At 45.3% G+C, this 22,965-nt stretch overlaps 1 protein-coding gene across 1 annotated transcript in view; it reads left to right on the forward strand.

The window, feature by feature from the left end:
* The first annotated feature begins 4,022 nt into the window (after positions 1-4,022).
* Positions 4,023-22,965, forward strand: part of LOC307103649 (guanylate-binding protein 7-like) — a 28,235-nt gene continuing 9,292 nt past the window's right edge. Inside the window, exons 1-5 of the mRNA XM_079778095.1 lie at positions 4,023-4,112; positions 10,998-11,193; positions 15,577-15,704; positions 21,305-21,414; positions 21,631-21,827. Of these exons, the coding sequence (XP_079634221.1) occupies positions 11,004-11,193; positions 15,577-15,704; positions 21,305-21,414; positions 21,631-21,827 (625 nt within the window). The 5' untranslated portion in view covers positions 4,023-4,112; positions 10,998-11,003. The remainder of the gene's footprint in view (positions 4,113-10,997; positions 11,194-15,576; positions 15,705-21,304; positions 21,415-21,630; positions 21,828-22,965) is intronic.

The raw sequence follows: 22,965 nt of genomic DNA on the forward strand, positions 1-22,965 counted from the left end.
AGGGTACCTGACTGACTGATGGGATTCAGAGAAGCTCCCCGCACTAACCGGGCTTTGCCCGGGTGGCCTTCGCACTTTAGAGGCAGTTACCCCTGCTCCCGCCTTGGCCCAAAAGCAAGCCCGCACCCACCCTGACCTATGGTGGCGCATGCCTGTACAGTGAGTGCAAAGCCTACCACCTGCTCTGGAGAAGAGGGGGCAGTAAAGAATGGGTGGGGGAGAGGCAAGAATGTGGAGCATCTGCGATGAAGAGGTGCTTAGGAAGAGGCTCAGGAGCCTGACGGGAAGGTTTGTTCTGTTTGCCCCACAGCTGCCCCTTATGAAAGGTGGAGAGCACAGCTGTGAGGGCTCCCTGCACACTGAATCAAGTTCCATAGCCAATTGGAATTGGCCTCAGTTTCCTGTCTGTAAAATGGATTAAGCGTGTCCCAGTGCCTTTGCTGAGCTTTGAGGTCCAATTGAGATATTACATAAGGAAATGAGGGAAGAAGAGAGAAAGAAAAGGAAGGAGGAGCAACACAAAAGAAAGATTGGAAGGACCTGTAAACCTATTGTCACTTAAATAGGGAATATAGTCAATAGTGTTGTAATGATGGTATGATGCCAGGTGGGTACTGGAAATATCAGGGAACACTTTGTAAAGTATATGATTATCTAACCACTATTCTGTAACTAAAATAAAACCTGAAGCTAATACAAAATAACATTGAATGTAAAGAAATGAAAATATGAGTGAAATTTTTATAAATTTCAAAGTTTAAATACAGGCTGTAAAAGAAGGAAGAGGGAGAATAAAAATAGTTTTTCATTTTACCACTTTATTGTCTTTTCAGTACATGAAAAAGACACTTGTCTTTATATGGTGCATTTATACTTTTCTAAGTCATTATGTCATTTGATGTTCAGGGCAACTTAAAGAGAAGATAATTATTCCCTCCACTATTTAAAGAAAGGAAATATTGGTGTCTGGTCCCAATGATTCAATCATCAAGCCCTTATATAAAACAGGGTTAATGAAATTTTCTGTAAAGGGTCATATCTATACTAATAAAAGCTTTGGGGTTTATCAGGACAGCAGGGGGGTAAGTTTGGGGCAATCAGGTTGGCAGGGGAATAGTTAGGCAACAATCAGGCTGACAGGGTAGCAGTTAGGGGGTGACCAGGCTAGCAGGAAGAAGCAGTTAGGGGCAATCAGGCAGTCAGGCAAGCGGTTAGGAGCCAGCGGTCCCGGATTGTGATAGGGATGTCCAACTGCTGGTTTAGGCCTGATCCCACAGTCAGACATCCACTGAGGGATCCCAGATTATAGAGGGTGCAGACTGGGTGGAGGGACACCCCCTCCCCATATACAAATTTCGTGCACTGGGCCACTAATTATTATATAATTGATTATATCATACTTAACGTTCAGTGGAGCAGGAAAGATTTAATGGGAATAGAAGGTTGTACCAGTACTAGGTGTTCATGACATCAGCAATTGCAGCAGAAGAGACCACTAATCAATGAAGGAGAAACAGAAAGAATTTTACATGATTTTAATGAATGTCTGATTTCTGTTTCAAATTAACAATGTTAATCACACAGTAATTTTACTTTTAAAGCAAAAATTTATTTTTCATTATGTGAAATTATTTTGAAATTTATGCCAAAATTATTTTGAAATTTATGTAAGAAATGTGTAAATGTTAATTATAACTGAAATTAAAAATGAACATTAATTTTAATAAGCATGACTCTGCCCTTGCTTTATGCAAAATAAGTAGTTGGAGCTATAAAGGGTCTGGCAATACAACTGCTTTTCAACAGCAATAATGACATTAAAGATTAGAAATAGGCAGAGAAACTGAAGTGATTTCCTATGGAAAAAAGCTCTATATACACACAGTGTTATAAAATGCCAGGCAAGCCCAAAGTCACTGGGATTAGTAATCAGACTTTATTAGAAGGTTCAGTGGCCATTTTAAAATGTACAAAATTACTTAAGCATTATAGCATAAACCTATGCTTCAATCAAAGTGTTTTGCAAACATGGGATATGACAGAAGTTCCTTGAGTTAGAGAGGGTAAGACAACAGAAAGTGGTTGTGAAAGTGGCAGTTGGAGGATGTATGCTCCGTTCCCAGACTAATGGGATCAGTTGCTACTTAGCTCCATTCAACTGTTGCTCTGTGGGAATTCAAGCATGGTGTGGCCAGATCTTTCCATTTTTCAAGATTCAGGTTCTATCTGAAAATTTCTGATTGTTAGACACTACTACTACTATGCTGATTTGGCACACAGGCCTCAAGTTTCCACTCACTGCTTTCTATTATTTGTCTCAAGAACCAGACTCAAGTCCTAAATGGCCACTCATCATTCAGCACAAAACTCTGCATATTCGCTGCTTCCCTGAGTTGGTAGGGTAGCTTTGTGTGCTAGGTTTCCTATATGGCCCGGTGGGTCAGCCTCCCAGTTACCTGAGGGGGGCACTCTTGATGCTCCCCTTTGTGGATTGTGTGTACAGCCTTGTTGTAGTTAAGACTTGATTGTTGTTGGTATCACTGGGAGGAATTGACCTCCAGGCCAATTGGCTGTGAGTATTAGCTGTGTCTACGCTGGCATACCTTCTGTATTGGAGACAGCCTTATAGGACCAGACTTGCAAAATTGCAAAAGCCTCTGTGCTCAGCTTGGATGGGGCGGAGTCTCAGGGCTGAGCAGACAGTCTTGGCTTCCTGTCAGCCCTGCCCTTGTGCACGCGTTTCCAGACCTCTGCCTTCCACGGATCCCCTGAGTTTCCGCCTGACAGTCCAGATTCCCCCTGTAAGAGCGTAGTCCCCCAGGGGCTCACCTGGAACTGGGTTTCAGTGCAGTCGGAACTGGGATTCAGTGCAGTCAGGAGCTTCTGACTCCTTCTGCTATGGGAAGCCTGCGGCATCCTCCACAGTCAGACCTCTCTGTGCGCACTCGCGTGTGCGCGCCTCCAGACTCCTGCACGCTGCAGCTCCCCCGAGTCTCCAAGTCTCTGTGTGCCTTTCTCTACAATCCAGGCTCCACCCGTATGAGCCTAGGTCCACATGGTTTCAGCCGGAGCTGGGGTTCAGTGCAGTCAGAACTGAGGTTCAGTGCAGTTGGGGGCTCCCTTTCCCCTCCCACCAGCCAGTCATTCGGCCACCCTTCCTCTCTGCTTGTGCAACTCCGTACTACAGCACTCTGTGGCTCCTCTGATCTGTGATCTTTTCTCTTTCCTTCTAGTTGTAGAATTTCCACTCAGCCAGCTTTCCTGTGGTTTTGGATGATGTCCGTTCTGTCTTTTAGTTGTTGTTTTGAAATTGTTGTGCAAGGCAGCAGTTTAGGTGCTTACCTAGGCCGCCATCTTGGTTTCTCCTCCAAGATATCAATATTTTAAACACTTTGCTGGTTTCCCTCTTAAGGCCTTTTTCTTTATTTGCCATTTTAAGGTGTTGTTCTTCCCATTTTCCCCACTAGCTGATCATATACTCAGTGGAATGAGGTCCAAATTGTCCCTCTGTAGCTCTATTTCCATTCTCTTTTGCATAACTGGTTACATTCAGTTTGAATTTTGCAGAGTAAGATTATTGGTATTTATCTTTTTATTTTTTTGTCATCTTTATGGGCTTAGAAAGCTCTGGTCCCTTTTGCATCTGCCGCACTCTCCATCTCCACCTCCAATTACAGCATCAGCTGACATTGATAACAATAAGGCTCCTGATTGGTGGAAGCCTATATGACAAGGTACGGGCAGTTATGCACCTGCTTGGCTCCCTCCTTGGCTGACTTCCATGTATAACACACGCCTTGATTTTCAGTCTAACAATTTTAGAAAAAAATAGCATCTTATACACGGAAAAATATGGTAGTAAAGAATCCTGTGTAATCCAAGAACTCTCCTTGGATAGCTTTCAGAAATTCCTATTTTGGATGTTGTGTCATTGCTTTGTACTCAGTGCTTTCAGTTTCACATTACTCTAAATCCTTCACTTCTAATTAATGGGTCTTTAGGAATTCCGGAAAGTCACATGACATCGGACAAGTGAATAAAAGCCCAACCATCCAGTGAAAGACAGAGAAGTGACAGAAATCACTCCAACCTACACTGAGGAGAAAATACAGGTAAGAACTTTATTTCAGAAATACCATACTTTTTAGTCACACATATGAGCTTTGTTTCACAGTGGATTTCTTGGTTTAGAAGTAACCCAGGTTCTGGTTGCCAGGTGGAGGAAGGATGGGGCTGGATGAAAATGGGAAGGGATTAAAGAGTTGAAATGGGCAGTTAGAAAACTGTCACAGGGATGTAAAGTACAGCCTATGGAATATAGGGAATTATATTGTGATAATTATGCAGACTGACAGGTGGGTACTAGACCTATAGGGGGTTTCACTTCCTAAATTATAGAAATGTCCAACCACTATGTAGTATGCTGAAACTCATACAATACTGAACTGTAATTGAAATTAAACACTTTAAAATGTAAAATAAAACATAGCCCAGGTTCATTAGATCCAATTTTTTATGCGAACTTCTTTCTTACACCTTACAAGTAGAATTTGGCCCCACTAATTCACTAAAAATTTTCTCTTTAAAGAACCTACTGTGGTGCATCAATAAAGCCAACATTTTGTTTATCTGACCTCTCTGTGCTCTGAAGCAGTTTTGTTCTTGCTTTCTGGAAACTCTGCCTCTGAATTCCTTGGCTTTGGCTTGGTATGAACTTCACTCCTCATCTACTTCTCTAACAACAAAAAATTGCATGTCCTTTTTATCTTGATTTGGGTTCTAATAAACTGGACCCTTAACTGATTGGCTGTACTAAATATCTGGCATGATTTTCAACTTCTAAAGTGGTCACTATCTGGAGTAGCCAGACAAGCAGGAGTGACGGAGGGAAGAGCCAGGACAGCTGAGAATGTGTCCGCTGTCTGCAGCACGAAAGACATTTAAGTTCCATCCTAGACTTGCTTTTTCAGGCCCATGTTCCTTAACAGCAACAACAACAGGTGCCTAAATGCACACCCCACACTGGAAGCACAGACTTGTCACTGGAGGGCAGGGGGGCAGTAGGAGGCTAGTACTGCGCCTGGCTACCAGCAGCTCAGGCCTCCCCTTTGGATCAGAGGCAACCAGCACTCATCCAACTTCTCACCAGTACAAGCTGCCTCTCTGGCCCTCCCCAGGGCTACACAAACAGCCCTGCTTTGGGGGAGAAGGAATGACTCCTCCCTCGAATGCCAAAAGGGGCTAAACCCTTCCTGGGATGGATGGAGTAAACCCCATCCACTTGCAGAGGCTCCTGGTGGAGTCTCTTCCCCTCCATCTCTCTGTCCCTCGTCAGGGACAGGGAGAGTTAGGACAGCTGAGATCCTGTCCCCTGTCTTCAGCACCCATGCACCACAACCACCACCTCCAACTCCACACCTCCAGGTCCCGGGAGCCAATTCTAGCATGTCATAATTACAAGAGTTTTATCAAAAGATTGATGAAACTTGGGGGCTCAACAAGGGCTAAGTCAAATATATACTTACCTGTTGGAGTGGCTAGAGGGCACTTCCCCCAAACCTGAAAAGGATTATTGTTTGCTGCCATACAGCTCAGGGCTTCTTTAAAATATATATATATACACACACACACACACACACACACACACACATATATATTTACATGATTTTTTTACAGAGAGGAAGGGAGGAGGATAGAGAGTTAGAAACATTGATGAGAGAGAAACATCAATCAGCTGCCTCCTGCACACCTCCTACTGGAGATGTGCCTGCAACCAAGGTACATGCCCTTGACTGGAATTGAATCTGGGACCTTTCACTCCACAGGCCAACACTCTATCCACTGAGCCAAACTGGATAGGGCAACTCAGGGCTTCTTAATCTACATGTTATTGCCTCCTGTTGGCAAAACACCTGAACAGGTGTAGGCTCTTCCACAATCTGACAATGCTTCTGTAAACCCTACCCTTTGATGTATATCATCTCCACTTGTCTTAGGACAAATTGTGTTAATATAAAGCATGGGGTTCTGAGACAAGGTAGAAGAACTAAGAACTTGGAGTCTTTGCTCCTTTAGCTGAAACTCCTCTGACCCCCACTGCCTTTCAAAATTATCTTTCGTCTTTGGACTCCTACTTAATTAATGCACAGCCTTTCCCCAGATTGCTGAATGAACCCTTTCTAATGTTAGGACAAGAACCCTGGCATCTAGGCATTGGAAAAACTGAGAGAAAAAGTTATTCCTTAATGTACAGACAATTTAATTCCTTATAGATTGACTCTGATTATTTTTGTATTTAACAGTAATTAATATTCCAAAGATATTACAAGCTGTGTGATGTAGAATAATTTAGTTCATCACCAACTGTTAGAAATAACTATAAAATCTAATGGTGTTGGTTTACCAGGCATTGTTTCTCATGTGTGGCCCATACAAGAATGATCTCAGAATATCCTGTCATACTGGCTGAGAAGTGAAGGCTTGAGGTAGTTTTCACAATCACTTAAGGTGACTGACTCTCCTGAGGAGTAACTGGAAACTGACTAACTCCATACAGGACAACTACTTTATTTTACTTGTTTATTTGAACTTAGCAGCTTTTGGATTGGGTATTCCAGTTTACATTCACTCTTCAAAATAATGTTTGTGAACTCATCTATTCCTACCAAAATTTTAAATATTCTGTCCAAGAAAAAAAACTCTGCAATTTCTCCTGCTTATAAAGTAGCAGTAGAAGACTAATGTTTATTCCCCACCTCTGCTCCCAATAAACTTTAGAAAAGAAAACAACAACAGATAAATGGTACAGAGAATCTGTGTTTAAAATTTTTTTAAAATTTCTTTATTGATTAAGGTGTCACATATTTGTCCTCATCCCTTCATTCCCATCCCACCCCCCTCCCCACAGATGCCCCCAACCCCCTGTTGTCCTTAACCATTGTTTAGGCTCATATGCATGCACACAAGTCCTTTGGTTGATCTCTCCCCGCTACACCTACCCTCCCCTACCCTCCCTCTGAGGCCCGACAGTCCGATCGATGCCTCCTTGTTTCTGGGTGTGTTCTTGTTCATCAGTCTATGTTGTTCATCATTTCCCCTAGATGAGTGAGATCATGTGTCACTAGAAATATACTTATAAGAACCGAATGTGAGAAGAGCAATAATAGTAATGCTGACAGGCAAATGAATCAGTCTGTAGTGAGTTTCTTTTTGGACCAACAGTTCTTTTGAGACCCAATTTCAATATCCACCAGTTCCTTATGTGTACATGTCGGCACTGACTTTTTAGCTCTGGATGGTGGACAAATGGTGGTAATGCAGGTCCGACTCCCTCTGGTTTGGTCTCGCCCAGACCCAGGGGCACGGCTTCACCTGGAATCAGGGGCGCGTGGCCTCACCCAGACCCAGGGGTGCATGGCCTCACCCGGACCCAGGGGCGCGTGGCCTCACCCGGACCCAGGACCCAGCCTCACCCGGATCCAGGGGCACACGGCCTCAACCGGACCCAGGGGCGTGTGGCCTCACCCGGGCCCGGGCCCCAGCCTCGCCCAGACCCAGGGGCGTGTGGCCTCTTCCGGACCCAGGGGCACGGCCTCACCCAGACCTGGGACTCAGCCTCACCCAGATCCAGGGGCACACGGCTTCACCCGGACCCGGGATCCCGCTTCACCCGGACCCAAGGGGGCGGCCTTACCCGGACTCAGGACCCAGCCTCACCCTGATCCAGGGGCGCACGGTCTCACCCGGACCCGGGATCCAGCTACACCCGGACCCAGGGGTGCATGGCCTCACCCGGATCCAGGGGCGTGTGGCCTCTCCCGGATCCAGGGGCGCGGCCTCACCCGGACCCAGGATCTAGCTTCACCCGGACCCAGGGGCGCACGGCCTTGCCCAGACCCAGGGGCGCACGGCCTCACCCGGACCCAGGACCCAGCCTCACCCGGATCCAGGGGCACACGGCCTCACCCAGACCCGGGATCCAGCTACACCCGGACCCAGGGGCGCGGCCTCACCTGGACCCGGGATCCAGCCTCACCCAGATCCAGGGGCGCACGGCCTCACCCAGACCTGGGATCCAGCTTCAGCCGGACTCCGGGGTGCGCGGCCTTGCCCGGACCCGGGGGCGCACGGCCTCACCCCAACTTGGGACCCAGCCTCACCCAGATCCAGGGGCACACGGCCTTACCCGGACCTGGGATCCAATCTCGCCCAGACCCAGGGGTGCGTGGCCTCACCCGGACCCAGGGGCGCGTGGCTTCTCCCAGACCCAGGGGCGCACGGCCTCACCCGGGCCCGGGACTCAGCCTCACCTGGACCCAGGACCCAGCCTCACCCGGACCCAGGGGCGTGCGGCTTCACCCGGATCCAGGGGCACGTGGCCTCGCCCGGACCCAGGGGCGCGCCGCTTCACCCAGACCCGGGACTCAGTCTCACCCTGACCCATGTCCCAGCCTCGCCCAGACCCAGGGCCCAGCGGGGCCTCGTCTTCTCGATCCCAATTCCTGTCGGTCAGTTCCCTCCCAGCAATTCCTTCGGCCATTTTCTCAAAGCTCCAGTGCGGCTGCCGCGGAGCTCGTTGGGCGGCGGGCTCGGCGAAGCTCCGGTGCGCCCGGTGCGTGGTGGCACTCGGGTCTGCAGCGGCAACCAGTCGCCAGGTGAGTGCTCCTGGATCCAGGACCCAGCGGGGCCTCGTCTTCCCGATCCCAACTCTCATCTGTCAATTCCTTCTTAGCAATTCCTCCGGCCATTTTCTCAAAGCTCCGGGGCTGCTGCCGCGGAACTTGCTGGGCAGTGGGTTCGGCGAAGCTCCGGTGCACCCGGTGCATGGTGGCGGGCTGGTCCGGGGTCGCTGCTTCGGCGCTCAGGTCTGCAGCGGCTGCCAGTCGCCGGGCATGCACCCCTGGCCACTTCCGGGGCGCTGAGATTCTCGAAGGACTCGGAGGTCAGCAAGCGCGGGGTCTCCCACCCCATGTCTCCCAGGGGCTCGTCTGTTCCTGCTCGGCAGCGAGTGGAGCCATCCCCTCAGCCGGGGGAACTGCAGCGAGCACGTTCCAGGCCGCCATTGTGTCGCCAGAGCCATAGTTCTTAAAGTGTGATCTTTGGCTCATCGGCATCAGCATATTCCCGCGTGCCCCTCTCTTTTATTCTAGTTGTAGAGCATCTGCTCAGCCAGCCCTCTGGTGGTTCTGGATGGTGTCTGCTCTGTTTTCTGTGTTTAAAATTTTTATGTTATTTTCTGAGGAAAAGATTTTAGACACCTTATTTCTTTGCAATTTGCAGCTTACTGAACAGATTAACACATTTTAACACATTGCTTAACTTGCTCATTGTTAAACACTACATTGATCCTGGAAAAGACTTAATTATGGAGACCCTGTGTGTTACCAGTCTGTACAGTGATGAGTCAGGCAGGAATTCTTGCTTTATCTATCACACTAAGAAAATGCAGGCTCTCAGAGGTAAGTTCCTTTTTCAAGGTCTAATTAACAGGAAGTGATTTGAACCCTGGTAGCCACTCCTGAATCTGTGCTCAGACATCCCAGGACTGCTCTGTGTTCCTCCAGCAGGACTCTTCTCGCCCCCCAGCTGGTACTGCTGCTCCTGTCCTTCCTGAGTCCTACTCATGGGATGTGTTCTCCACATGCTCAAAACTGGATAAAGAGATGTCAATGTTCAGTTCAAAGCCAAATACACACCTTCATTTAAACTTTTATCTCCCTACCCTCTTAAACACTCACTTTTTAATCAATACTAATAAAGGATTCAGTACGCAACACATGATTTTAAGAGCATTATAAAATTCATCATATATTTCATCTTTCTAAAGATCATAATGACCGAGATTACCATTTTTATGGAAGAACAAACTGAGACACAGAGAAATTACTCTTTCCAGTGCACACAGTTAGGAGAGCAAGGAGCACCTGTAGGATTGTCTTTGAGAAAGTGAAGGGACAGTCAAAGCACTTTGACTGCTTTCTGTCCCTTGATTGCATGAAACACCCACTGTGATGAAACAGTAAAGTAGGACCTCTCCCAGCTGTGTGACTCTGCCAGCTCTGGGCACACCCGAAATCACCCAGGCTACAGACTCTCCTCCCTGCCAGCCCAGAAACAAAACAAAAAAATACCATTTCATTCTAGTTTAAATAAATGAATTCCTGCATTCATAACTGTATCTGGGTCCTATAAAGATCTGGCCTATGGTATTTTGAGAGGGAGTCTCATTCTTAGCCTTCTTCCTCTCAAAGTCTCCCCTCCTTCAACTGCTACAGCTCCCAGGATTCACTACATTTGTTCTCAAGGTCACAGAGCACATTTATTTCTCTTTTGCTGAGAGGCCTTTCCTGACCATCCTCTATTTAAATTCAGCCCCCGTGCTCCCTATCTCAGTTCCTGCTTGTTTTCTCCTGAGCACTTTCCATCATCTAAAATACATATACAATGCATGCTGCTTATTTGCTTTCTGTATTGTCTGTCTCCTCCTACTAGAATAGAGATCCATGAGGCAGGAATTGGTATCCATTTTGTTCGCCTTGATACCAAGCACATAGACCAGTGCCCAGCACATGGTAGGTACTCAGAGAATATATGCAGTTATCAAGGAAAAAATCACTCTGGAACTCTTGGTATCTACTCTGGTCACTCCTAATCTCTTGAATGTCCCATTCTGCCTCTATTTGCCCTCAATATGTTAATGTTCTCATGGCCCCATCATCAGAGTTTTGTTTTGCTTATTCTATTCCTTTTAAGCATCACATGAGCAAGGTTGTATTAGGGTTTATTTAAAGACCAATATGATCATGTACATAAGGAATCTGTGCCAGGCCTTGACACACTAGGCTAAATAAGTATCTTTTAGAAACATACAAAATGTAGGAATCTGACTTATAAGTTGTACACATACTGGTAGAGAACTGACATACCTATCACTTGTGTAAGCATTAGATATGACTTCTGGACCTTGTGCTATACTGAGTTGTTCCTCTGGGTTACAGCTCACCATGGCCTCTGGATACACCATGATGCACCCCATCTGTCTGGTGGAAAATCAGAATAATCAGCTGACAGTAAACCCAACAGCACTGGAGATTCTAGACCAGATCTCTCAGCCTGTGGTGGTGGTGGCCATCACAGGTCTGTATCGGACAGGAAAATCCTACCTGATGAATCGCCTGGCAGGACAGAACCATGGTGAGTGTTGTTCTGGGGCGGGGGCCATTTGCTTGGAGATAGTGGTAACACAGCCTGATCACATCTCCTTCAGGTTCAAAAAGAGACTAACTCCTGCCACTGAAGAAAAGTTCTAGCTGAAATGATGAAATAAATATATTAAACCCCATTGTTCCACAAAATCTCACTCTTTGTGCCAGTAATAAGGGGTTCCCCAACTTAATCCAAAGATCCACCCATTATTCTTAATCCCATCCACTCTTTCTGCTGAGGAGCTCAGCTCCAGCAATTATTCCCTTTCTTCTTCTCCCATCACTTTTGCCTAAACTTTAGGGCCTTTTCAACTAGGACACAAATAATGTTGAACATGTCCTGCTTTCAAAAAGGGATGAAAGGAACAACAGACAACAGTATATTCTATATATCCCACATCTCCATGGGACCACCATCCAATTTTTTCCTTCACTTCTGAGTAAAACTTTGCTAAATTATACCATCTTTTCTTTATTGAGTCTTTTCCTATATGTGAAATATACCGCAGAAGAGTGCACAAAACATACATATATACAAAGTTAATATACATAAAGTGATCCTCTGTGTAGACACTGTCCATATTCAAAAATAAAACATCACCAGCACCCATAATCCCTAGACATACCCTCTGACATGTCACTAGAGCTCACCAATGTTTTGATTTTCATGGTGCATGCTTTCACTCTTCCTTTGTAAAAGTGGTTTTACAAGGTGTTCATGCATTTGTAAGAATAGCTTAAATATTATATAAAGAGAAATCCATTTTGATATACTTTGGAATCTTGCTTTTTTTGCTCAAAAAATATTTGTTTTACCTACTTTGTCATATGTATCTGTAATTTACTTTTACTATCTTACATTATTGCTATTGTGAGAAGATACCAGCATTTATTTATCCATTTGTTGTCGATGAACATTGCTTTTGTTTTCAGGTTTTTACTTTTATGAATAATGCTGACATGAATCTTATTTGTGTATTCTAGTGCACATGTACACAAACTACCATGTGTGACAGACCCAGAAATAAAATTGCCGGGTCATGGAGTATATATGTTGTCAACCTTTCCAGACACTCTCAAACAGCTTTTCAAACTTTATATGCAATATATGTTTACTAGCAGTAATTGAGAATTCTCCACATCCTCGTAAAAATGTTTTAAAAGACTTAAAATTTGGTGATCTGATGACTGTATAGCTACATATTATTTGCCTCATTACAAATAAGTTTGAAAATCTTTTCACATATTTATTTACTCTTTGCATTTTCTATTTCCTGAGGTAATTTTTCTTTTCTATTAGGTTGCCCTTTTTTGTTCTTTCTGATTTTTAGAGCAATCTGCCCATGTCCTATAACTCCTCTCTCTCTATGAAGACCACACACCATTTTTATTTTCCAGTGTCTTCCTTTGTGTCTCATTAGCTCTGCACCATACGGATTCAAACTCAATACGCTGAATGCCAATTCCTAGAAATATCTCTAATTTTTCTCTCACTGTGTCTCTTGCCTTCTGTCTCACTCCTTCTCTCCCTTTTCTTCCTTTCTCCCTCTCTCCTTTTTGCTTCACAATCTTTCCCTTTGCTTCCAATAAAATACATTTTGTCTTGGTCTTTTTTGTATAGAACTTCTGGGCCACAATGTTCCTTGCCTGTCTTAAATTAATTCATAGGCTTTTTTTAAAAACTAGAAGCCTGATACACGAAGATTCATGCAAGAATGGCTCTTCCTTCCCCTGGCTGCCGGCACCACCTTCGCTCCAGCCCGGAGCCACCTTCCCGCCTTCCCATGCTGCCTAGAGGCCCGGAACAGCTGGGATGGTGTGGAATGCCTGCATCATCACCATGGCGATGACGCAAGTGTCCAGCCCTGCCCCCGGCTGCTCAGTGCCTGTGTATACAAATTAACCCACCATCTTTGTTGGGTTAATTTGCATACTCACTCCTGACTGGCTGGTGGGCGTCATGAAGGTATGGTCAATTAGCATGTTACTCTTTTATTAGTGTAGATTCTTTATTGTTTAAAGTATTACATAAGTTTCCTCATTCACTCACTGACCTCTCCCCGGCCACCCCCACACCCCAGCACATGCCCTCATCCCTACCCTTGTCTGTTTCATTTGTTATGCTCATATGCATGCAGACAAGTCCTTTGATTGATCTCTTACCCTCTCCTCCCCCCCACCCCCCCACCTTTCCTCATAGGTTGGGCAATCTGTTTGATTCTTCTATGACTCTGGTTCTATTTTCGTTCATCAGTTTATGTTGTTCATTATATTCCACATATGAGTGATATTTATCTTTCTCTGACTGGCTTATTTTGCTTAGAATAATGCTATCCAGCTCCATTTATGCTGTTGCCAATGGTAATAATCCCTTCTTTTTTTATGGCATAGTATTCCATTGTGTAGATGTACCACAATTTTCTAATCCACTCATCTGCTGAGGGGCATTTAGGCTGTTTTCAAATCTTAGCTATTGTACAGTAAATCATGCTGCTATGAACATAGGGGTGCATATATTCTTTCTGATTGGTGTTTCTGTTTTCTTGGGATATATTCCTAGAAGTGGGATTAATGGATCAAATGAAAGTTCCATTTTTAGTTTATTGAGCAAAATCCATACTGTTCTCCACAGTGGCTGCACTAGTCTACCTTCCCACCCCCAGTGCAAGAGGGTTCCTTTTTCTCCACTTCCTCTTCAGCGCTTGTTGTTTGTTGATTTTTTGATGACAGCCATCGTATATAATATCTTATATAATAAAAAGGGAATATGCAAATTGACCATCATGCCATAACAAGATGGCTGCCCCCACAGCAGTGGTGGGGATCCCATAACATAAGATGGCTGTGCCCACAGTGGTGGCTGAGTTCCCAAAGGATCCTTAACGAACAATCAGCAGGGACCTGAAGTTGCGCCCCCTGCCCAGAGAGGCTTGATTGGGAATCTCAGGCTGTGACCCCCAACCAGCGGGGCTTGACAGAGGACCTCAAGGCGCACCCCCCGTCGTCCCAGTGTCAGGCCAGAGGACCTTGAGCCGTTCCCTTTGCCCCAGGCTGAGGGACCTGAGGATGCACCCCCCGCCCAGCAGGGCTTGATGGGGGTGGGGCCATCCAGGTCTGGGTCTTGCGTGATTTCGAGGCATGTGTGGGAGGGCGGGGACTTGGCTCTCAGTCCCGCAGTGACCCCCAGACTCTGACAGGAGGAAGATTTCTATATACATTTTCTCACTGGAGAAGTGAGGGTTCAGATAACTCTGTATTACTAAACAAACAATCAACTACTATCACATTGTGTAGGAATGCAGGCATCTCAGGCTTTATAACCTCTCCATGGAGAACTCACTGGATGTGGAAATAGAATAGCCTGAGCCAAGCTGATTCAACCACCCCTACGCATTCCATCATGTCCATCTCTAGTCCCCATTGAAGGCAACTTTGGCCTATGCCAGATGTTAAAAATGTTGATCTGTTGGGCAAGATATATCATACACAGGTTCTTGGGCATATCCCTCACATGGATCCCACCTGTAGGTATGAGTCTTTTGAAAGAGGAGCAAGCACATTTCACAGTTTTTTTCTGTTTTCACTTCCATTATATGCCCACCTGAGGCAGTGAAAAACCCCTCCTCATTTCCTTAAAGAGGAGAAAAGAAATGAATGAAAAATGCAGGAGTGAAAGGGAAAATAGCTCAATAAAGCTAATTATCAGTCCAGTATCTGGCAGGACACACAGGAACCTCTCAAGGGATAACTAAAGAATGTTTAACAGATGGACACATTTAAGGTCATAAGCAGGTCACAGAGAATTAATTAGAGATGAGGAAGCACCGAAAGGGTGGCAGTAGGGATGGCCTGGTAATTGTAGTCACTCCTATAGCCTGAACAGACAAGCAAAAAGTAAAACCAGAATGTGGCAAAGACAAGCACTTTGGATGGAGCTAAATGAAAGGGCTGTGACCCACTGGGAGGACCTGAGGCACTGGGACACCAAAGCTCACTAAGGGGAAGTGAGAGGACCACATTCCTGACCTCTAGTCTCATGCTGGCGCCTCATTCTGCTGGAACTCCACCAGAACCTGAAGAAGAAGGGACCTCTTCAGTGTCAGAAAAGACTGTAAACGTCAATAGAGATTATAGTAATTCTGTAATGTGACATAGCTTGAGCCATTGATAGTATGGAGTGAATAGGAAACCCAAAGTGTTTCTAGAGAATGTCCTAAACATGTGTAAAGTTTGGATAGGCTGTTCTTGCTGAAATGAAAGCAAGCTTAGTCCAAGCCTGGCACACACATTCCCATAGTTTTAACCAATGTAGCCTATGGGCAGCCTGGACTATCTGCTGTTACTCTATATGCTTTCTCCTCTTCCTTTGCAGGTTTCTGTCTGGGCTCTACAGTGCGGTCTGAAACCAAGGGCATCTGGATGTGGTGTGTACCCCACCCCTCGAAGCCCAACCACACTCTGGTACTTTTGGACACTGAGGGCCTGGGCGATGTGGAAAAGGTAAAGCAGAGAGTCTTCTTTGTTCTTGATAATCCACTTACATTTTAATTTGCCACCATAATTCAACTTCTATGATGTATTTCTATAAACTATAAATCCAATTAAGAATAATGAGGTCTAATTATCTTTTTTGAACACTCAGTATTTTCTTTATTAGGTATATAACTTCTAATTTTACACTTGGTTGAAAGTTACAAGATGACAAACACTCACTGGCATCTAAATTCTAGAATTTTGTGTTAAATCCTGCAGATATTCATGATTGAGGAGAAGGCCCAGATCCTAGTTGGGAGATAAGAAACACGCAGTGTTATCAGTACCAGGTACCATGGATACAAGGAGTGACACATTTAACCAGTATTCTGGATAAGAAAAACATCCTGAAGGAAGCTATAATTATAGGATCAATTCATCTAGTAGTTAAAGTGACTAAGGTTGATGGTTTTGAATGTAGGAAATATAAAAATGGGGTTTCATTAAATAAAGTGAGGCCCAGTGCATAAAATTTGTGCATGGGGTGCATGTGTGTGTTCCTCAGCCCAGCCTGCACCCTGTCCAATCTGGGACTCCTCAAAGGATGTCCAACTGCCCTTTTAGGCCCAATCCTACAGGGAGCCGGCCTAAACAGGCAGTCAGACATTCCTCTCACAATCCAGGACTGCTGGCTCCCAATTGCTCACCTGCCTGCCTTCCTGATTGCCCTGAACCACTTCCCTGCCAGCCTGATCGATGCCTAACTGCTGCCCTGCCAGCCCGATTGGCCCTAATTGCCCTCCCTACCAGCCTGTTTGCCCCTAACTGCCCTCCCCTGCAGGCCTGGTCACCCCTAACTGCCCTCCCCTGAAGGCCTGGTCCCCCCAACTGCCCTTCCCTGCAGGCCCAGTCACCCCCAACTTCCCTCCTCTGCTGGCCTGGTCACCTCTAACTGCCCTCCCCAGCAGGCTTGATTGCCCACAACTGCCCTCCCCTGCTGGCCTGATCACCCACAACTGCCCTCCCTTGTAGGCCTGGTCTCTCCCAACTGCCCTTCTCTGCTGGCAATCTTGTGGTGGCCATCTTGTGTCCACATGGGTGCAGCCATTTGTGTGTTGGAGTGACGGTCAATTTGCAAATTACTCTTTTATTAGATAGGATAGAGGCCTGGTGCACAGGTGGGGACCAGCTGGTTTGCCCTGAAGGGTGTCCTGGATCAGGGTGGGGGTTCCCTTGGGGTGTGGGGCGGCATGGGTGAGGGGTTGTGGTGGTTTGAAGGCTGGCCACACCCCCTGGTGACCCAAGCAGAGGCCCTGGTATCTGGGATTTTTTTATCTTCTATAATTGAAACTTTGTTGGCTTGAGCGGAACCAAGCCTCCTGCTTGTTCCGTGTCCGTAGCCATTTTTGTTGGGATTTATTTATCTTTTATAATTGAAACTTTGTAGCCTTGAGTGGAGACCAAGGCAGGCCAGGGTGTTGAAAGCTTGGCTTCCTCCATTGCACGGGGCAACTCAAGCCTCATGCTCTCTCCAGCTCTGTGACTGCTGCCATTTTTGTTGGGATCTATTTATCTTCTATAATTGAAACTTTGTAGCCTTGAGTGGAGGCCTGGGCCTGCCAGGGTGTGCAGAAAGCTTGGCTTCCTCTATTGCCAGGGAAACCGAAGCCTCCTGCTCTCTCCATGGCCGCAGCCATCTTGGCTGGGTTAATTTGCATAACCACTCCTGATTGGCTGGTGGGCGTGGCTTGTGGGTGTAGCAGAGTGGTGGTTAATTTGCATATTACTCTTTTATTAGATAGGCTATTGAAATATGCTAATTAACCTGGACAGGAAGAGGTTGCATGTGCAACGTCAGGGTCAGGGCAGCCGGGGCCTCCATGCAATTGCGCTGGGAGAGCACCTGATCAGCAGCAGCTGCAGCTGCTTCAAGGGCCTGAGAGGGAGTCAGGGCCAGACTGGCGACTTGAGGGCGGGCACCACCATGTGGTTTCAAATCGAGCACTGGTCTACTAGTCCAATCTAATAAAAGAGGAACATGCAAATTGACAGTACCTCTGCTATGTCCACAAGCCATGCCCAACAGCCAATCAGGAATGAGTATGCAAATTAACCCAATAAAGATGGTGGTTAATTTACATACTCAGGCACCAAGTGGCCTGGGTCCCAGGAACATACTTGGGACCCAGGCCACTCCTAGCCTGTAGGCCTGCACTTAGGCCCTGAGTGGCAGGGGTCCCAGAACACCCCTGGCCACTCCAGGACTATGGGTGCAGCAGCTGCTTGTGCGTGCTCTGGCGCCAAGAGGCAGTTTGGGTCCACGCCCCAAGACCGGCGTCCACAACGGGACTGGCTGCTGAACTCCAGGGCATTCAGAGACAGGGATGTCCCTAACCCGCCCCCAGCTGCTTGTCTGTGCTCCGGCGCTAAGTGGCACTTTGGGTCCATGCCCCCAGCCCGGTGCCCATGACAGGGAGCTGGCTGCTGACCTCTGGAGTATGTGGAGAGCCTGGTGGCCACCGTGGTGTGTGACCCAGGGGTCCCAGCATGCCCCCCAACCCGGCTACCACAATGGGGCTGGCTGCTGGCCTCCGAGGCATTCAGAGATGGGGATGTTCCCGCCCATCACCAAGCAGCAATTCGGGTCCACGCCCCAGCCCAGCGCTCAAGATTGGGGGGCTGGCTGCTGGCCTCTGGGTGTGCAGAGACCCCAGTGGCCACCGCTGCACACAGCCTGGAGGTCCCCACAGGCCCCCCAGCCCAGTGCCCACGATCAGGGCTGGCTGCCAGTCTCTGGGGTGTGCGGAGACCCTGGTGGCCATCAATGAGTGGCAGGGACATCCCCCTAGCCCAGTGGATACAACGCAGGGACCGAATGAGCTGCAAAGGAAACACCATTTTAAAAAAATATATTTTATTGATTTTTTTACAGAGAAGAGAGGAGAGGGATAGGCAGTTGGAAACATCAATGAGAGAGAAACATCGATTAGCTGCCTCCAGCACACTCCCCATTGGGGATGTGCCTCCAACCAAGATACATGCCCTTAACAGGAATCAAACCTGGGACCCTTCAGTCTGCAGGCCCACGGTCTATCCACTGAGCCAAACCAGTTTCAGAGTAAACACCTTTTCTGACCGCTCATTGACTAAGCACCTGTATGCCACCACTTGCAGTGTTCTTGGTAACTTAGGTTATAAGAATCCAAGAAGGTGATCTAGGGTTTTTCCACCTCTCTACTGGAGGAAAAACGAAGGTCCACTGCTAGAGGGGCTAAGAAATGTCATATCCTGCCCTAGCCGGTTTGACTCAGTGGACAGAGCCTCAGCCTGCTGACTGCAGTGTCCGGGTTCCATTCTGATCAAGGGCATGTACCTAGGTTACAGGCTCCTCCCTGGCTGGGGCCCAGGTCAAGGCTCACGCAGGAGGCAACCAATCAAAGTGTCCCTCTCACATTGATGTTTCTCTCTGTCTCTCCCTCTCTCTTTCACACTCTCTAAAAATCAATGGAAACATATCCTCAGGTGAGGGGAAAAAAAGAAGAAAGAAATGTCATATCCTATGAAAGACACATCTTGAAAATGCTTAAAGAAAGTTGTAATTTTTCACAAGAGTCCTTGTTGATGAAAGGGACTAGAGTCCTTGTTGATGAAAACACCTTGGTGGCTGCAGTGGCTGGCAGTGGCTGCAGCAGCAGGGTAATGGGGCTGGTGCCTTCCCTTGATCAGCCCGATCACCTCCCACAGAGGGTGGCCAGACTGTGGCTGAGACATCTACTGAGGGCTCCCAGTCTGTGAGAGGGGACAGGCTGTGCTGAGGGAATCCCCCTACCATGCACGAATTTCATGCACTGGGTCACTAGTATTTAAATAATCTCCAGAAACACTTCAGCTACATAATACACATTAATTAAGGTTTTAGTACAAGTCTCAGGGCTTTACAGATGAATTCCTCCCGGAATTCCTCCCTCCCTAAATTCATGAGCTAGACCCACAAAAAGCATTATAAATGAGATAATTTAGGTATTTTGTCTTCACTGTGTTAGTTGCAGTCAATCTTGTGTCCTTATTTATATTAGCCAGAGTCTAATTTAAAAGTAGGAGGGGTGGATCTTTGGCTTCCATTACCCAAAAAGGAGTAGGGGCAGGAATTAGGTATTCTAAATTTTAATATTAATTTCTCATTGAATTTATTGGGGTGACACTGGTTAACAAATTTATACAGGTTTCAGGTGCACAATTCTACAGCACAATATATGTACACTAAATTGTATTTACCGCCCAAAGTAAAGTCTCTATCCATCACCATTTATCCCCGCTATTCCCTCCCCCAACTTCTTCTGCCTCTCCCTAGCAGTCACCACACTGTTGCCCTGTCCATGAACTCTTACTTTTTTTCCTTTTTCTCAATACTTGCACCTCCACCCCCCATCCCCTCACCCACTTCCAACAGTTGTCAGCCTGCTCTCTATCTATGAGTCTGCCTCTATGTTGCTTGTTGGTTCATTATGTTCATTAGATTTCACATATGAGTGAAATCATATGATACTTTTCTTTCTCTGACTGGCTTATTTCACTGAGCATAATTCAGGTTTAAAGTACTCAATAATCACCTCAATATAAGCCCAGGATGGTAACTGACTGCTAACAGATTGTAGTTTACTAAACCTACTTCTTTTTAGCTGATTACATTTGAAAAGGAGCCAAAACATAACTGTCAACTGATAGCAGCAGAAGTACTTGCTGTCCTTACAACTCTAAGGTTTTTAGCAGTATTCAATTCTATTGCATAGTCACTCATGATTTACCCTGAGTGTGTTTGTTATGTTTGGCCTCATTATCTATTTCTACCACAAACATAACCACTACTTTAATAAAATAAAATAAACTTGCAGTATCTTTGTGTGAAGACACCTTCTGACAATTCTGATTGGCTTCTACATGGTCTCCTTCTCTCCACAATTCCACATTCTGTCTGTTCTTTAAAGAAAAGCCCTGCTACTTTCAAGTAATGGGATTGTATCTCATTCAGACATAATCCCTTCTTGCCCTGAAATCACAGAATAAATGTTCTGGATTTTTCATTCCCCCTTTGTCTTTTATGTTATAACATTGGGTTGCACGCCTGGCAGAGTTGGTCACCTTGGATGCATTTACATGTTGCCATGTATATTTGCACCTCCAGCATGTCATCTCTGGAGGTCAGAGATTTCCCTATGAAACTTTATGTCCACAAAACTAAATGTGGTATCTGGCATTTTTTAGATGCACAATGAGAAGTTGGTGAATTAATTCAGTAGCATTTGTGTCACCAATAAGCTCAGGGTCAAGAGAAAGTGTCAAATAAATCATTAATCATGTATCATTGCATACTTCCATGTTCTTGGGACTGTTTTAAACATTTGACACACATTTACATTCTAATTTACTCCTTTTAATTGCTAAAGAACTCAGACCTTGAAGGGGGTCAATGTGAATACTCAAAAATGAGGTTTAACTTTAGCACTGTCATCACAGTGTATGCTATTTGCCCTACTGTTCAGTTATAGCAGAGATGACCTAGTGCATGAACAACTGAATGGAGGATTGAAGAGTAAATACCCAATACCCTGCTGTAATGCACTTTCTAGGGCGACTCAAGAAATGACTCCTGGATCTTTGCTCTGGCCGTGCTTCTGAGCAGCATGCTTATCTACAACAGCATGAGCAGCATCAACCACCAGGCCCTGGAGCAGCTGCAGTATCCTTCCAGGAACCAAACCACCATGTGTCATGGGGTCTATGGGAATGAAATTAAGACAATTTTGTTACTGTTTTTGTTATTTGTTCCTCATGTCATAATGATGTTTGAGGAGAAAGGGACACAGGTGAATAGGAATGTTCATAATAATTGTTTCTGGGTGAGATCTGGAAATTTTGGTGGGGAGCACTTCTCAATCCTTAACTGAGATCCCAGCTATGTGAGTGAACTAACAAAGCTAATCAGGACAAAGTCCTCTCCCAGCTCTGCTGAAGTAGATGACTCAGCCGAGTTTGTGAGTTTTTTCCCAGACTTTGTTTGGGTTGTTCGGGATTTCATGCTGGAGCTGAAGTTAGATGGACGCACCATCAGTGAAGATGAGTACCTGGAGAATGCCTTGGAGTTGGTTCCAGGTATCAGAAGATGGTCTGGGTGGTAGAGGGTTCATTAGGAGGTGGGATCAATTGAGCTATTTCATTCAGCACTTCTAAGTCAATCGTTTTTTTGTTTTGTTTTGTTTTGTTTTAATTGCATTGTGGCCCGTGCTAAAGGTGATATGGCTATTACAGGTGGGTGCGGTTTCAGTTTTTATTAATACTAAAATACGCCAGTGGCCAACAGTTAAACTGATTGAGAAAATGGAGAATCCAGTGTTGGACCACAGATTTTAGGAAACTTGGCATCATGAACAGAAAACTGAAGATAACAACCAGTAGCTAAGTCTTCCTAATGTTCAAATACTTGTGTAATAATTAAGTTTAGTGCTCCTCTGCTTCTATTAGGAGAAAAATGTCCATCACTATGAATGACAGTTAACACAGAATCACAAATATGTCAAATGACTCATTTGTAAAATATATTTAATGTAGTGTATTTTAATAGTCTACATAGTTGCATCCTTTATATATATAATATGGTTTCCCCTAAAATTCTTTAAATAACATTCTAGTAAGTCTGTCAAATTTTTCATGATCTCATTCTTATAACATCACTCTCTTCATTCTATAGCTTGTAATCATGTTAATGTAATAAATCCATTACTCAAAGTACATTTAGCAGAGAGGAAAATGGGTGGTACCTGGAAGAATGTCCATTTTTTGCGTATTTCATCATTCATTTATTCATTCTAAAATCATTTATTGAACAGCTGATATATGCTCAGCATTATTCTTTGTGACTTTGTCACTTCCAATATAATCCAATATAGAGAACAAGTGAGGTCTTCAAGTGGTATTAGGTTAATCTTACTCTTTGATCATAACTTCTAAAAAGTCTTGGAATATATTTATATTGTATGTATTTTTCACTTTGATTTTCAGAAATTCTTCTTTTTCATTCTCAGGATTGTCTGTCCTCCACATGGTATTTTTCCTAACAATATCATAAATTTTCATTAATCTACCAAGAAATATTTGTCTTTACTTTAGAGCCATATTATATTTCTGACAATAGGACTATAATATCAAATGTATTTCTGACAACATTGGGGAATAATCTATCATTCAAAAATATCTAATAAATATTCAAGCATTGGACACTCTGGAAGAATCG

The sequence above is a fragment of the Cnephaeus nilssonii genome (assembly GCF_951640355.1).
Source record: "Cnephaeus nilssonii genome assembly, chromosome: 7".
Taxonomy (NCBI): domain Eukaryota; kingdom Metazoa; phylum Chordata; class Mammalia; order Chiroptera; family Vespertilionidae; genus Cnephaeus; species Cnephaeus nilssonii.